The sequence below is a fragment of the Olea europaea genome, chromosome 18, assembly GCF_002742605.1.
Source record: "Olea europaea var. sylvestris chromosome 18, O_europaea_v1, whole genome shotgun sequence".
NCBI classification, from domain to species: Eukaryota; Viridiplantae; Streptophyta; class Magnoliopsida; order Lamiales; family Oleaceae; genus Olea; species Olea europaea.
This window is the reverse complement of record NC_036254.1, coordinates 22,371,327-22,388,985: the sequence shown is the minus strand read 5'-3', so window position 1 is coordinate 22,388,985 and position 17,659 is coordinate 22,371,327. Positions and strand designations below refer to the sequence as shown.

Below are 17,659 nucleotides of genomic sequence, written 5' to 3'. Positions count from 1 at the left end.
CTTGGAATTGAAGTTCCGAGATCAGCAAAGGGGATTTTCTCATTGTATGACATCCATTATAAGGAGAAATTTTGGTAAAATGTATTGTGGAATAGTATTTTGGAAGAATGTGTGTTTTAAGAAAAGGAAAAAAAAATTATTTATGTGTAATATTATTTTATTGATGAATGTGTGTTTTGAAAAGAAGACAGAGAAAGATGTATTAAATTTTTAATGGATGTCGAACAAATGCTTTTATTTCTCAAAGGAAATTTGTCATAAACTTGTTAAATGGAACCGAGATGCTCGGATGTAACCCGGTTGATACTCCCATAGACTAGAACCTTAAGCTTGGAGAAGTAACAGGAGACTTTGTTGATAAAGGAAGATATCACATGTAGAAGCCCGAGAAATAAAATGAAAATTAGGCTATTATGTTGTGATGATTTAACACCACGAGCCTATCTCATTCAAGAAACGAGTTGTGGAAGTTCAAACCATTTAAGATTTTGAAAGCCCAAGCCATAAATTAATTAAAAGCCCAACAATTTAAGAGATTGAGTTTAAGTACAAAGATTTAATGAATAACTGGGTTACCCTAATGGTCATCTACATGGTATTTCATATAGGCAATCTAGGTTCGAATCACCATATAGATGTTTTTATAAAACTTTTTTATGAATTTTTTTTAGGCTTAAAAACTCTTCAAATTCTTAGTTAAAGATCCAATTTAACAAACTTTATGATAATACAACTCCCCCATTTAGTTTTTCATTAAAAAGAAAGGTTACAAGAAGTGGAAGGTCACTTTTTCACTACAACCTTCCTTAATCCGAATTTCTTCTTATTTTCTCTCAAAAAAAATATATTTTATGTCAATTTAAGCTAAGGAAATAACAAGGGTGAGAAAAAGAAAGGTTTTATACACATTTGTTCTTTGATATCCAAGAAAATTCAAGGTAGGTTGAGGTGCAAGTGTTATTTCGTTTTCAAATTTGATTTTTCGTTAAAAGTTGAATGAAATGGTATCTCCGGGTATGGTGCTTCGGCACTACTATAGTTTGATGATCATTCTCCGAATCTACGTGTTATGATGATACTATAACTATCAGATTTTGACAAAAATCCATCTACGTACGACGGTATGAATCCATGGTTCGAATTGTCTAATTTGATTACGAAATGCACCGATAATACCTATTGAGTTTCAAACTCATGGGTTAAATCCCTTTTTACAGGTTGATTTTGTTCTTTTGTTGAGGGCACGAATGATGGTGGTTGAAGATGCAATTTGACATGGAAAAATCGGTGAATTAACAACTTTAAATTGATTATGAAATATTTACGTTTCCTTTTAATTACTTTTTTATGAACATCGTATATGAAACTATTTCTACAAACATTTTCTTATTAATAGGTTATGTTTAAAAATATATATATATGTGATCTAGAATTTACTTACGAAACACCGTCTACAAAAAAAAAAAAAAAAATAATTCAACTAGTTAATGTTACTATTTTCTTTGAAATTTCAGCTTTTGCTCAAACTTTAAAAATTCATAACTAATTTGTAACTTTGAATTTTTGAACAAAGCTAATGGTGTTTGATAGCCTCATAAGTTAGCTACTGAATAAACTTAGAATCATGTCAATCTGATGTAGGTAAAATTTTATATGTCACTTTAAGTAAACATAGTGTTGCTATTTTCTGAAAATTTCAATTTCTACCATTGAACTTAAAAATTTGTATCTCAATCGTTATTTGGGATTCCGCTAAAAAAAAAAAAAAAAAAAAATAATTCAACTAGTTAATGTTACTATTTTCTTTGAAATTTCAGCTTTTGCTCAAACTTTAAAAATTCATAACTAATTTGTAACTTTGAATTTTTGAACAAAGCTAATGGTGTTTGATAGCCTCATAAGTTAGCTACTGAATAAACTTAGAATCATGTCAATCTGATGTAGGTAAAATTTTATATGTCACTTTAAGTAAACATAGTGTTGCTATTTTCTGAAAATTTCAATTTCTACCATTGAACTTAAAAATTTGTATCTCAATCGTTATTTGGGATTTTTGGACAAAACCAGTGGGATTTAATAGCCTCATGGATTAGCTATTGAATAAAATCATGTCAATCCAATATCTATGGAATTTTATATGCCACCTTAAGTATGCTACGTTGGGTTACTTCCCAAATCGAGTCCCTACGAGGTTTTGAAAAATATTTTAATATCTCATATGTCATCGACGAAAGCTGAATTTTGGATATGTCATATTACGAGAAGTTTCTGACTTTCTCTTAAAGTTTCATGAAGTTTCAACCTAGATTACTATGTAAACGAGTTTACTTTAAAACTTACTGTGCAAAAATGGGAAGTCAAAAACAACATTTATTTTTAAATTCTTGCCTAGAATTTCACGCAACAAAAATGTATTTATGCATGGATGTCACCTAAAGATATTAGGAATTAGTTTCCTTTGTATTGAGTTATATTGTCATTTATTGTCCTTTTAAAAAAAATATTCTTAAATTAAATCTTTATAATTTCCTCTAAAAGTTTAGCTATTTTTTAAGTTTACGGCTAAAAGTACAATTGATCTAGCGACGTTCCATCCTTGCGGGTCGGGGCGTTACATCACATATTTGTGGGAAAATTGATTTACTTATCTCTTACACGACAGGATATAGCTTACACGGTTAGTATAGTTAGCCAATTAATCCACTCGCAACAAGAGTGTACTTAGAGGTTGTACGGAGAATATTGAGATAGTTAAAATCTACACCTGCTTATGGCTTAATATTTTCAAAGAATGGATGAGAAGCAAATTGGGAAAGTTCAATAATAGATCAATGATTTACAACCTGAACTTGCACTTTTGTTGGAGTCAATCTAGTGGCAAGGAGTAAAAAATAACACGTAGTGGCTAGTCTGGATCAAATGCAAAAGCTGAGTTCAACGCTTTAGCTCATGGCAATGTGAACTCTATGGTTGAAGATTGTACTTACGACAACCTTTGTGATTGTATTGTGATAATAAGACAGCTCATCAATAGAGCTCAATAATTTGGTACATCATGATTATACCAAACATGAGGAGATAGATAGACACTTCATTAAGGAAAAGATTGACACCAACAAGATTTTCATGACATTCGTGATAAGTCCAGCCGCATCCCAACTACATTCCAGCTGGTTTTTTAATCAGTTTCTTCCTTTTGAAGTCATTGAAAATCAGCCACAATTTGTTACCAATTTCTTAATAAGCAAGTCTTTCCCACGCAAAAGACAAATTGAAGGTAGCCACCCATTTTGACTCTTCAACACTGAACTATGTGGCAGGTTTTTTGGCCAGAATTTTATAAGGGTTTGTAGCAAATAATTTTCTATAAATATATGCTACCATAAAGTGAATTTTGATACCCCAAAAAGAGAGAAGACAAGTCCCTTGAGAGGAAGAAAAATATACTGTAGAGAAGAGAGAAAAAAAAGAGAGAGTAGAGAGAGTCTTTTGAGAGGTTTTTTTTTTGAGTTTGTAAATTCCGTTGTTAATTCTATTCAAATAGAAATAGAATTGTTTTTTCTCTTTTATTCTCTTCTTGTGATCGGAGAATCACAACAAGTGGTATCAGGGCGAGGTTTATCAATTGGCCCTTGTATTTTTTTTTATACAATTTCATTTTTTTTTTATAAAGCTTTTGCAAGCCAAGATGTTAATAGAGGAATCTTCATCAAGAGCTATGATCAAGCTCACTGCCACCAATTACACATTGTGGAGGCCTCGAATGGAAGACCTCCTTAGTTGTAAGGATTTGTATAATCCCTTGGAAGCCAAAGGTGTAAACCCCGATCCTACCAAGGAGACGGAGTGGAAAAAGCTAAATAGAAAAACTATCAGTTAAATTCGACAATGGATTGATCAGAGTGTTTTTCACCATGTAGCACAGAAGACAGATGCATATGCCCTCTGGAAGATTCTGGAGGACATGTACCAGGCCAAAACCACTCGAAACAAAGCCCTGTTGATGAGGCGTTTGGTGAATTTGAAGTTAAAGAGTGGAACTTCAGTTGCTGAGCACACCAGTGAATTTCAGAGCTTGGTAAACCAATTGTCATTTGTGGAGATACCGCTTGGGGTGAAATACAAGCCTTACTACTTTTAAGTTCTCTTCCTGATAGTTGGGAGACATTAGTAGTATCTCTTAGCAACTCAACCTCTGATGGAAAATTTACCATGTCTATGGTCAAGTATGCCCTATTAAATGAAGAGGCCAGGAGAGAAAAGACGTAGACATGGACCAATCACATGTCCTTATCACAGAGAATCGAGGAAGACAGAAAGGAGGCGTTCGAGGCAGGGGAAGAGGCAGAAGCAAAAGTAGGGATAGATCCATATATGGAAGGAAGCCTACTTACAAGTGCTACTATTGTGGAATGGAGGACCACTTGAAGAAGAATTGCAGAAAATTGCTACGAGAGCAAGACCAGAACAATTCGCAGTTGAAAAATAAGGAAGGAGAGACACTAATCACTATTTCTGGGGAGGTGGCTATCTGTTCCATCCATGAGGAGACATGTCTTCATGTTTCAAACCAAGATATTGAGTGGATAATGGACATAGCAGCATCTTACCACGCCACTCCATGATTTCTTTACAACATACAAAGCTGGCGACTTTGGTGCAGTGAAGATGGGAAATACCATTCTTCTAAGATCGTGGGAATTAGTGATATTCAGATACAAACGAACCTCAGGTGTAAAATAACCCTGAAAGATGTTCGATATGTACCTGATCTTCGGCTAAATCTACTTTCAGGAATAGCCCTTAACAAACAAGGCTATGTCAATCACTTTAGTAACGGCATATGGAAAATGATGAAAGGTTCCATGGTTGTCGCTCAAGGACATATATGTGGTACTTTATACAAGACTCATGTGAAAATGCATGTGGATAGCCTCAACGTAGTAGAACGTGAAGCTTCTCAAAATTTGTTGCACCAGAGACTTGGTTACATGAGTTAAAAGGGATTGTCTACTTTAACAAAGAAGGAGCTAATCACAATTACCAAGGAAACTACGCTGGATCCTTACAGTCACTGTCTATTTGGTAAGCAACATAGAGTCTCCTTTAATTTCTCTTCGACAAGACGATCAGAGTTGCTCAATCTAGTACACTATGATGTTTGTGGTCCCTTGGAGGTTGAATCACTAGGCGGTAACAAGTATTTTTTGACATTCATTGATGATGCCTCTCGAAAGGTGTGGGTATATTTCTTGAAGACAAAGGACCAAGTATTGGATTACTTCAAATCATTTCATGCCATGGTAGAGCGTGAAATAGGAAAGAAGCTGAAATGTCTCTGCACAGATAATGAAGGCGAGTACACTTCCAAAGAGTTTGATGCCTATTGCATGACATATGGCATTCGACATGGAAGATGGCCCCACGGACTCCACAACATAATGGAGTCACCGAGAGGATGAATCAGACGATCATGGATAAGGTCATAAGCATGATAAGTATGGCTAAGCTGCTAAAGCCATTTTGGGGAGAAGCTATTTGAACCACCTGCTACTTGATAAACAGATCACCATCAGTACCGTTGAATTTTGAAATTTAGGAGAAAGTATGGTCTGATAAATATCCTCCTACTCCATTTGAGAGTATTTGGTTGTTTAGCCTTTACACATGTATCCAAGGAACTAAGACAAAAGCTAGATGCAAGGACCACTCCATGCATCTTTAAAGGTTATGGAGATGAGGAATTTGGATACAGATTATGGTACCCTAAGACAATGAAGGTCATCAGAAGCAGGGACGTAGTATTCCATGAAAATCAGACATTGGAAGACATTGAAAAGCCCACAATATCTCCTAATTCCAATTTTGGTGCCTAGAATATTGCTCCAGATCCAGCACCAGCACAATTCACCATAGATAATGACGATGTGCATGAGGAAATGTCGAAAGCAGAACAGGACGATGAAGAAGATGATATTGATCAGGGGGAGTCACAATCCTCTTCACCAGAAGTTGTCGGACAATCACATCAACCAGATGATGGTACACCTCTTCAAACCAACGATCCACAGGTAAAAAGATCTGAACGATGATGGATTCCATCAACAAAATATCTAGAATCAGAGTACACTTTGCTCACTGACGAAGGAGAGCCGGAGAACTTTCAGGAAGCACAAACTCACGTGGGCAAAGACATGTGGATACAAGCAATGCAGGATGACATGCAGTCACTACAAAAGAATCAAACAAATGAGTTGGTTGAGCTTCCGAAGGGAAAGAAGGCATTAAGGAATAAGTGGGTTTTCAAGCTCAAGAAAGATGACAGCGGAAATATGGTAAAATATAAAGCCCGTTTGGTAATCAAAGGATTTCTTCAGAAAGGAATTGACTTTGATGAGATTTTTTCACCTATTGTAAAGATGGCCTCAATTCGAGTTATCCTTAGATTAGTAGCCAGTTGAATCTAGAGCTTAAACAAATGAATGTCAAGACAGCATTTCTTCATGGTGATTTATGTGAAGAAATTTATATGAAACAACCAGAAGGTTTTGAAGTTTCGGGAAAAGAGAACTTATCTTGCAAATTGAAAAAGGCTTGTATGGCCTTAAGCAAGCACCAAGGCAGTGGTACAAAAAGTTTGACTCGTTCATGGTGAACCAAGGCTACAAAAGAACCGTTGCAGATCAATGTGTTTACATTCAGAGGTTTCCAAATGGCAATTTCATTGCTCTTCTATTGTATGTGGACGACATGTTGATCGTTGGACAAGATACAACAAAAATTAGCCAGCTGAAAAAGGAACTCTCCAAGTCCTTTAACAAGAAGGACTTAGGCCCAGCTCAATAGATTTTGGGAATGCACATAACTCGAGATAGGAAGAATAAAAGATTATGACTATCTCAAGAAAAGTATGTTGAACGAGTAATCAAGAGATTCAACATGCATAATGCTAAACTCGTCAGCATTCCATTGGCCAAACACTTCAAGTTGAGCAAAAATTCATGCCCTTATCCAAGAAAGAGATAGAGAAAATGTCATTGATACCTTATTCTTTAGCAGTTGGAAGCCTAGTTTATGCCATGGTCTTAGATGCTCGGACTCGGGTACGGGTATCGGGTACGGGTACGTATCAAAGTGTCGGATCTTTTATTTTCTAAAATGTGGGATACTGAGACATGGCTAAAAATAGTCCAAATTTAGGACACGGGTATGTGGCCACGTTTTTCAAACTTCAATTTTGTTTTTTAGATTTTTTTTTATATTGTCGTATTTTTTGAATTAAAAATGATGAATTGAATTTTTTTTTAAAAAAAGATTAATTTTATTGTTTGAATATTTTATTAAACTAGAATATGTTTGGTGTAAAAATAATTACATTATTAGCCCACTCATATCCATTTCCCAAACTCCAATTAAATCCATCCATATCCAATATCAATATTATTAGCCCAATAAAAATGGTCCAAACCCCAATTAAATCCATCCACATCCATATTATTAACCCAACCCACCTCCATATTATTAGCGCCAATAAAAATGGCCTAACTCCAATTAAACCTAAGTCTCTTCTTTCATTCCCGTCTTCCATCTTCCTTCTTCTCTTTCACGATTTTAAGGTTCCACCGGAAGACATCGCTAACCTGCTATTTCTTTACACATCTTCCATCTTCAGCCAATAAGGTAAATTTTCATTTTTTCTTAAGATTTCTGTCGAGTCTGATTGAAATTGGAAGAATCGGACCCGTATTCCGTACCGGTACTCGTGTCGTGTCGACACGGGTACTCCAACCAAAATGAAGAGCCCGAGCATCACTGGCCGTGGTATGTACAAGGCCAGATATTGCCCATGCAGTAGGCATGATGAGTCGTTTTCTCTCTAATCCTAGAAAAGAACATTGGGAAGCAGTTAAGTGGATTCTTAGGTACCTTAAAGGTGCATCAAAGATATGTCTGTGCTATAGGGGAGCTGATCCAATCTTAAAAGGTTATACTGATTCAGATATGGTTGGAGATCTTGATAATAGAAAATCTACTTCAGGATTTCTCTACACTTTTGCAGGGATAGCTGTTTCATGGCAATCAAGACTACAAAAGTATGTTGTTTTATCTACAACAGAAGCAGAATATATTGCAGCGACTGAAGCTGGTAAAGAAATGTTGTGGTTAAAGCGATTTCTTCAAGAATTAGGGATCATGCCGAAAGATTACAAAGTACACTATGACAGCCAGAGTGCTTTTGACTTAAGCAAGAATTCAATGTACCATTCTCAAACAAAGCACATCGACATCTGTTATCATTAGATAAGAGAAGTGATGGATCAACAACTGTTGAAACTAGTGAAGATTCACACAAATGAGAATCCACTAGATATGTTAACAAAGGTGGTTCCAAAAGAAAAGTTAGAGATATGCAGAGACATAGCTGAGATGGTTGTTAAATAACAATTGATTTAAATGCGACTGGAGGGGGAGAATTGATAAGTCCAGCCGCATCCCAGTTGCATTCCAGCCAGTTTTTAATCAGTTTCTTCCTTTTGAAGTCATTGAAAATCAGCCACAATTTGTTACCAATTTCTTAATGAGCAAGTCTTTCCCATGCAAAAGACAAATTGAAGGCAGCCACCCATTTTGACTCTTCAACAATGAACTATGTGGCAGGTTTTTTGGCCAGAATTTTATGAGAGTTCGTAGTCAAAAATTTTCCATAAATATATGCTACCATAAAGAGAATTTTGATACCCCCAAAAAGAGAGAAGAAAAGTCCCTTGAGAGGAAGAAAAAAATAGTGTAGAGAAGAGAGAAAAAAAGAGAGATTAGAGAGAGTCTTTTGAGAGTTTTTTTTTTTTTGAGTTTGTAAACTCCGTTGTAAATTCTATTCAAGTAGAAATAGAATTGTTTTTCCTCTTTTATTCTCTTCTCGTGATCGGAGAATCACAACAATCTGTACCTTCCAAAGGACAACTTGCAGATATATTCAGGAAGGGTGTTAATATAGCTACTTTTTAGGAGTATTCTACGCAAGCTGGGATGTACAAATATCTTTAAACCAAATTGAGGGGATGTATTGCTTTCCTATTTTAGGAGATTATGAGTTGACTAATCATCGACATGTAATTTAAAGATAATACATGATTCATCCATTTGTTCTTTTTAGATCATGTTCAGAAATGCGTGGTAATGGCAGACATTCGTAAATCAGCAGAAATTCCAATAAACTATATTGGGTTTTATCATAACACCTTATTTATCGCCAATGATATATTTCAAAATTGAATTTGACTTATCACAGGCATATACTTGAAACCACCGAGTGAAGGAAATTGTAGAAAGCCCAAATTAAAAATTTAGGGATAACCAAATAGAAAATGAAACTACAATTAAATCCAATTTATTAAGTCATTTTCCAAGAAAAAAATACCCAAAAGATTCCAATTATAATTATACCTCGCCCATCTGATATACAATTGAACAGGGTGCTATTCCTTGTCTTCAAAACCAAAACAAGAAGAACAAAAATACAATACTGGCAATAGCATTTCAAAACTGTAAAGCTCATACCTGATAAATAAGGGAGTCCCGGTAGTGCTGAAGATAGAGATAGACTTCGCCGAGGGACTGAGACGTCAGAAGCACAAGTACTTGATGGAGACATCGAAATCAACACGTAGCCATTACTCACCGTGGTTCCTCAGTATGCCACCAATCTTGTTGGCCCACAGTGCCTCCTCCTGTATGTTCCCCACCTCCGCCACGCTCTTGTAAGCCCTATTGGTGGCACTCAACTGGTGACTTGTTTCGTCTTTTTGTCGCATTTTAGATTCAATCTATAATATTTGAAAGAAGGATTCAATATGTTTTCTAAGGGATTTTTGCAGCTGATCGTGAGATGAATATTGTGGTGGGGTTTTGGAAATGTTTAAAAGTGAGATGCAATTCGCGCAAAAATAGGGTTCCGAAATAAAAAAATATAAATAAGAAAGTAAATCAGGGATTGTTTGATAGTCATTTTTATATAAAAATGCATTTCAAAATAGTAATTTGATGGGAAGTATGTGGTTAAAAAATAGAATTTTTTTAATTTACGTGTAATATTATTTTAATAAAGAATGTTTATTTGAAAAGAATAGAGATAAAAATACATTTTGAAAAAAATCGATACCAAACGGGGGCTTAATATAATTATATGTTTGCCCCATATCTATGCAAATATGTTAAGCCCTTGTTTGAGCCCCATTTTGGATGGGAGAAAATGAATTTTTGAATAGTGTATTGATGTGAAATGTGTGGTTAAAAAATAAGGAAATTTTTTAGATTTGCATGTAATATTATTTTATTGAAGAATGTGTGATCGAAATTATTTCAAAACACTGTTGAAGAATTCATTTTCTCCAAAAAATGGGGATCAAACAAGGGCGAAATTTATCTCCTTTTAATTGATGGTTCACGTACAAAGTCATTTTATTTATTTATTAAGCCCTTGTTTGATTTCCATATTTTTTTCCTCTTCTTTTCAATCACACATTTTTCAATAAAATAATATTATACGCAAATTAAAAAAATTTTCTAATTTTTTAACCACATATTCCCCATTATTTACTATTTCAAAATGCATTCTTAGTCAGAAATGTGGTTTAAATAGACGTTAAGCCCTTGTTTGGTTTTAAATGTAGATTTTGATAAAAGTTGGAAATAATATGTGATTCAAAAGTTGTAAATTTCTTAATTTTTCTTGTTAAAATTAATTGTTGACTTTAACTTAGATTTAAATACAATTTTTTATTTGAATCAAACAGAGACTAAAATGAAAGTTATACCTTTATCCATGCAAAACCTATCCTACGACCGCTCAAAACTTCAGAAGATTATACTCAAACCCGATTAATGAAATGGTTTACTAAGACCATGTTTGGTTATTAAGTTGAATTTTAATTTGCACCAAATTGAGGCTAAGAACCATCAATGAAAATTCATCTACTTTTGGGGAAATTTTGTGGTCGTTCGCGGCCTATTAAATTTAGAAAAATTGGTACAAAAAGTCCCTAACATATGGTCCTTGTGTGCAAATGGTCCCTAACATTTCATTCTTGGCATTGACTTCTCATCCTATTGATTATGTGCAAAAAGTCATTTTTTAATAGTTTCTGTCCATTCTTGTGGACATAAATATACATTTAAAGCATCATTTGTGCAAATTTCTTAATTTTAATCTTTATAATATTGACTTGAAACAGTAAAAAGCTTCAAGAATATACCTAGCAATTACTAGTATTTACAAAATAAAGCCGGCCTTAGAAAAGTTTTTATTGTTAGCTTCTCTCCCCTTTTTTGTCGTGTTGTGCATTGGGGGAATATGGAAGCATCATTTTGCATAAAAAATCTATGCGCGTAAAATGTGTAGGACCATGACTTGTCTTCGTCGTTATTAGCTCAATCATCTTTGAAGTTACCAGGCAACTGCGGGGAAGAATTGACTTTGACAAAACAAACTGCTTGTTGCCTTTCTTTGGCAGAGAGGACTGGAAAAATTTGAGCTTTTTTTCTTTTCCTCAACGCCATCCATTTCTATACCAAACATGTCATCAGCATCCCCTCCCTCCAGTTTATCCCAAATGGTTAATCTAGTCTTCTTCTTCCTTTATTCTCTTCTTTGCACCTTCGCAGTTCATTCCGCAGATAATTACCTCACAGGGGATATAGCTATTAACTGTGGTTCAACTGGCATTTCAACCGCCTTCAATAACAAAGAATGGATTGGAGATATAACAGAATCAAAATCTACTTCCTCAATTGTGATAAAAGGCTCATCTACCGCCTCAACTGCCTTCCATAATTTGGTTTCAACAGATTCCATTCCCTACAAGACAGCTCGAATCTCTCGCAAGCAATTCTCCTACACATTTCAAGTTAGTCCAGGTCAGAAACTTATTCGTCTTCACTTCAGTCCGGCTTCTTACTATCGTTTCAAAAAATTTAAGGATTTTTTCACTGTCGAAGCTGGGGCTTTCACTCTCCTTAGAAACTTTAGCGCTTCACTAACTGCTGATGCCCTCGGCGTGAAGTCTTTGGTTAAGGAGTATTGCATGAATATAGAACAGAATCAACCCCTGAGTATAATTTTCTCTCCTGAACACAGTCAATCTGATAAAACATATGCTTTTATAAATGGAATAGAGGTAATATCTATGCCTAGTTATCTTTCTTACTCTCATGATGATGATCTTGGAGCCCGAGTGGTTGGCCAAAAATCTAGATTCTATATCGACAACAACACTGCACTGGAAATGATGCAGCGATTAAATTTCAAATGGGACCCTATTCCTTATCTTGGCATGTTTGGGAAATGGGCAACAGTTCCAGATGAAAAGATCAAAGATTTTACCTGGAAAACGTCTGTGGATGTTGGATTCGGATACTTGCTCAGGCTTCATTTCTGCGAGAGGGGACTTCAGATGGCAGAGACTAGAAACAGCGTATTCAGTGTCTCCATAAATGACATGATTGCAGAAACTAATGTTGATATTGGCAAAGAGAGGAGCGTCGTCAGTGGAATCCATTTGCACAGAGACTATATGGTGACGGTGAAAGGAAACAAAGAAGATGGCAGTCGCGATCTATCAATTTCCCTGCAGTTAAAGGATGAATTGGTAACTGAACTCTTCAGAGGATTGGAGATATTGAAGTTGAGCAACCACGATAATAGTCTTGCAAGTCCAAACCCCTCCCCTCCCGGACGATCTTCAAAATCTGCTAGAGTACAAAATTTACTGTCATTTTTTGGTCATGGAAATGCAATTGCTACTGGTGCAGTAATTATAATCTCCCTAGTCAACATCATTACTTATAAGTTGCGGGAAATTTGGGAAGATAACTGTACCGACTCTGGATACAAGCCATCGAGCTTGACTGGAAAACTATGTCGTCCTTTTTCGCTTACTGAGATCCAATCAGCTACTGAGAACTTCAATGATGCACTTGTTATTGGGAGGGGTGGATTTGGCAAAGTATACAGAGGATTTATTAGTAAGGCGCAAAAGATTGTAGCCATAAAACGATTAAAATCCAATTCCAGGCAAGGGGCGCGCGAGTTTTGGACAGAGGTCGAAACCCTTTCGCAGCTCCAACATACTAATATCATTTCTTTAATCGGATACTGCAATGAATGCCAAGAAATGATCCTTCTCTATGAATATGTTCCTAGTGGCACATTGGCTGACCATCTCTTTGGACTCAGTGGACAGAGTGATTATCACTCCTCTCTCTCTTGGGAGCAGCGACTGAGGATCTGCACTGGGGTAGGCCGAGGATTAGACTACCTTCACACTGGCACTGATCAAGGAATCATACACCGTGACATAAAGGCTTCGAACATCCTGCTGGATGAAAATTTGGAGGCTAAGATTTCAGATTTTGGGTTGGCCAAAGCTCGAAAGAGAAATTGTGTGCAAAGCTATGTCAGCACTAACGTTAAAGGTACATATGGGTATTTTGACCCAGACTATTTCAGAACTCGTAGATTGAGAAGGAAGAGTGACACATATGCCTTCGGGGTTGTGTTGTTGGAAGTACTGTGCGAAAGACCAGCACTGGATCGAAGAGTCGAAGAGGATAAGCAGAGGATCCTCGCCATTTGGGCTCAAGATTGCATCAGCAAAGGAGAAATTGATCGCCTTGTTGCTCCAAGTCTGAGGGCCCAAATATCACCAGAGAGCCTGATGACATTTCTTGAAGTTGCTAAAAGATGCTTGCATGACGAACCAAATAAACGGCCTACAATGGCTCAAGTTGTGGTACAACTTGAGTCTGCACTGGAGCAGCAGGAAAGCTCAAAATCTTCTGCTCCAGAGATAACTAGTTCTGATAGTGTCGTGCCTCGTGCTGGGGAAACTCTCCATTCAATTAACACCGAGATAGAAGAAATGTCCTCTGTGGATGAGCAGAATATGCCTCTCTCTCTGACTGAAAGAAGCAAAATGGCTCAGAATACCGAGCCATCAGGCAGAGGAGCACAAGTGTATAAGAAAAACAAAATTGCTTATAAGCTACCACGATTTCGGCCATGGAATGCATTATGGAAAAGGGCAAACATGATAAAGAAAACCCATTTATCCATACCAGGTATTGAAATGACCGCACACAACTTTGATAATAACTTCGTAATTGGAAGTGATTTCAAGTGGTTGTCTCAGAAACTCACCCAAAGCTCAATAAGAAGAAATAGATGCAGTTTAATATACTATATATTCTTGTCGTGTGGTCTGTTATCTGTTTACCTTGTGGATTCATTACGATAAAGCGTACATAGAAACTTTTATAATTGGAGCAGCCAAGCTTGAAATTAATCTTAGGCTTGTTTGAGACATCTATCGCTTATAAGTTCTATATCTGTGTGTGTGCGTGAATGCAAATGTCTCAGTTATTATTATCAAAATGCTTCTCATTTTTTGATGTTTCAGTAAACGTAGAAATGAAAAGGAGCACCAAAAAAGGATTCATATGATCCCAAATTTTTTGGAAGTAAAACTTTTATATTTTGTTGTTGTTTTAGTTGAGAAATAGTGATTTCTGTCATTAATGGATGTCTTCTGAAATTTAAACATTGTATGTACGTTCCTCATAATTGAGCTCTTAATTGAGCCTGGCAGATCACTGTAAATTATTTCTGTCAAGCTTGGTTCCTTTGATAGTTAAGACAGTCAAGCTTGAGCAAATTTATTTATTAGTCAAAGTCCAAATTTGAATAGCACTAGGTTCAATCCAGTTTAAGTCTCACAATAAATGAAGGAATTATCTTGCAGAATATTTTGGAGAGGAAGTTGAATCGCATAGATTTGATCTTGCTACAATTGCAGCTGCAACTAATAACTTTTCACTTCCAAATGAAATTGGAGCAGGTGCATTTGGTACTGTTTATAAGGTGAGGTTTGCTTTACCTTGTTTTGCTAGGAAATTAAGACGGTGATGTGAAGTTCAATCTTTCTGCTAATGCTATTCTATCGGTATAGGGTCTGTTATCTACAGGAAAGGAAGTAGCTATTAAAAGGCTTTCATCAAATTCCTACCAAGCCGACAGTGTTCTTAAAAATGAGGTTCTTTTGCTTTCCAAACTTCAGCATCCAAACCTCATTAAACTACTTGGATATTGTCTTCATGGACAAGAAAGGATGCTTGTATATGAGCTCATGGAGAAAAAATCTCTAAATGCTTACCTATTTGGTTAGATTCCAGTCAGCCTCTCATTTTCGAAAGACTACACTTTAGATTCTAGTATATAATTTTCTTACCTCTGCATTACTTAAATACTGATAAATATATATGAGCTAACTTGACTTGAAATGAGACAGGTGAAAAAAGACATGAAATTGGATGGACCATACGTTTCAATATCTTTATTGGTATTGCTCGTGGAATTCTCCATCTTCATCAAGATTCAGGATTGAGAATTATTCATAGAGATATCAAAGTAAGTAATATTTTACTTGACAAAGAGATGAACCCTAAAATTTCGGGTTTCGGTTTGGCTTGTACTTTAGAAGAACATCAAGCTGAAATGATTACCTTGATAGCTGGGACAATGTAAGTATCAAGACAACCACGCGTACTTTTAACTCTACCTCCATCTAAAGTAGCCCACTAATTTGTGTATTTTGTCCAATATTGATATGCAGCGGTTATATCTCTCCAGAATGTCTTAGAGAAAGTATAATCTCAGTAAAGTCAGACGTGTATAGTTTTGGAGTTCTTGTCCTAGAGATTGTGAGTGGAAGAAGCATTCATAGTGCTTTTCCTGACCTAATTGTCTGTGTAAGCAAAAAACTAACTTAAAGATTATCCTTCTAATACTTGATGTCACCAAACTATACCCTAAGAAATGAGTTGTATATATGAGGTATCTGTTCAGGTCTGGAAGATGTGGAATGAAGGAAAAGCCTTAGAATTTTTAGATAAATCAATGAAGGATGAGTTTCCAGCAGATGAAGCATTAAGATGTATCCAAGTTGGACTTTTATGTATCCAAAAACACCGAGGTGATCGACCAACAATGCAATCAGTGCTTGAGATGTTGGAAGGAGAAGTTCCGTCGTTGCCACAACCATTACCACCTCCATATTTTGAAAATGAAACGTATTCTGAATTGAAGACGAGCACTCACATCGACACTACCAATGAGGTAACTATTACAGAGTTAGAGTGTCGATAAAAAGCATGTCCACATGACTGCAACCTTTTTGATTCAGTTTCAAGGTGTCTTTCATATGATTGTCAACAAAGAAACATCATTAATCTTATGAAGCTATTTTATATCTGAATACTATGCACAACCCATATAGTAGTTTTTTGCATGTAAATCGTATAAATATGTTAGTAATAGTTCTCATTCGCATCCTTTCTTTGAGTTTGAATAATTGTAATGACATTCAAGTCCTACATTTGAAGATAAGATTATTTGTCTTTTACTTTGCTAAATTCTGATAGACATCTCGAGTTCATTTTGTAACAATTGGTAAGATTGCATTTAAAGTTGAGTATGAATGAAAATTAAGAACTATCAAGTAATCTAACCGTTATAGTGAAAAATGACACATTTTTACCAAAAAATAAATAAATAAAATAAAAATTCACAACCTAATTTTTATACATTTTTTTAACATAATAAAAAACCAGAGAGAAAATATTATGAAAACTTATTAAAAACACAATTTTTTTTCGTGTAGAAAAGAACATATATGTATTGAACGATGCAATGATATACAGCAAGTAAATTGTCGTGTCCTACGGGCTACAGCTACAAGAGGGATGTGGAAGTTTGCCTTTTTTGGCAGCCCTATGGTTAGTCCACAAACCCTATTTAAGTCCAAAATTGAATTGAAGGAATTAATGACTGATTTTAAGAATAGAGGCATACCTCTATTTTTTGCGTAGTCACTAGATTCACATACCGATAGGTTAGTGTTTGGATCAGTGGGTCATTATTTAAAAATTATTAAAAAAAACTTAAAGTATAAATTTTTTTGAGGCAAAATTAAAGTTTTAAGTTATTTGTTATTAATTAGTCAAGTCTATTAAATAAAGTAAAATGGTGGACCATAATAATTTTAAATATATAGTTAAAAAATTATAAATGATTTATGACATGCATATAAGTTATTACACAAAAGTAACAATAAAGTATTGTGTGTTCTAGTGGTGAGGAGTGAATTATTTTACTTGTTCCAAGTTCCTTGGTCCCAAAAATTTTAAAGGAAAAATTATATGCACCTTTTTTTTAACTTCTCTTTTCAACAATTAGGTACAAGATTTTTTCTTTTCAAAAATCAGGTGCTCTAACCCACACTAACCCTAACTTTAAATTCATTTCCACCCAAAATTTCCTTATAGTCCCAAACAGTAGATCGCCACCTCCCATTCCCACAGCCAAAACTAATAAACGGCGGCCACCACCGCCCTGCTCTTCCTCGTTGTCGGCATGAAAGTGAATCCATGGTTGTTGAAGGCAAAAGCGTAAGTGAGAAGTAGATCTATGGCTCTAGAAGATGTTGAAGTCGTGACGGCCAATGAGTGATTACCTGCGACACCCTTAAGGCAGTGGTGCTACGTGCTAATGTCCCTATGTCGTGCCTGTTGTGTAATGCCCCAACCCGCATGGACGGAAACATCACTC

General features: G+C 35.6%; 1 protein-coding gene across 1 annotated transcript; it reads left to right on the top strand.

Moving 5' to 3' along the window:
* Nucleotides 1-11,374: 11,374 nt before the first annotated feature.
* LOC111367794 (putative receptor-like protein kinase At5g39000) lies at nt 11,375-16,450 on the top strand. The gene is made up of 6 exons (XM_022988855.1): nt 11,375-14,115; nt 14,796-14,914; nt 15,003-15,213; nt 15,342-15,573; nt 15,666-15,801; nt 15,899-16,450. Exons 1-6 carry the CDS (start codon nt 11,574-11,576, stop codon nt 16,196-16,198), a joined length of 3,540 nt encoding a protein of 1,179 aa, XP_022844623.1. The 5' UTR covers nt 11,375-11,573; the 3' UTR covers nt 16,199-16,450.
* Nucleotides 16,451-17,659: the final 1,209 nt, after the last annotated feature.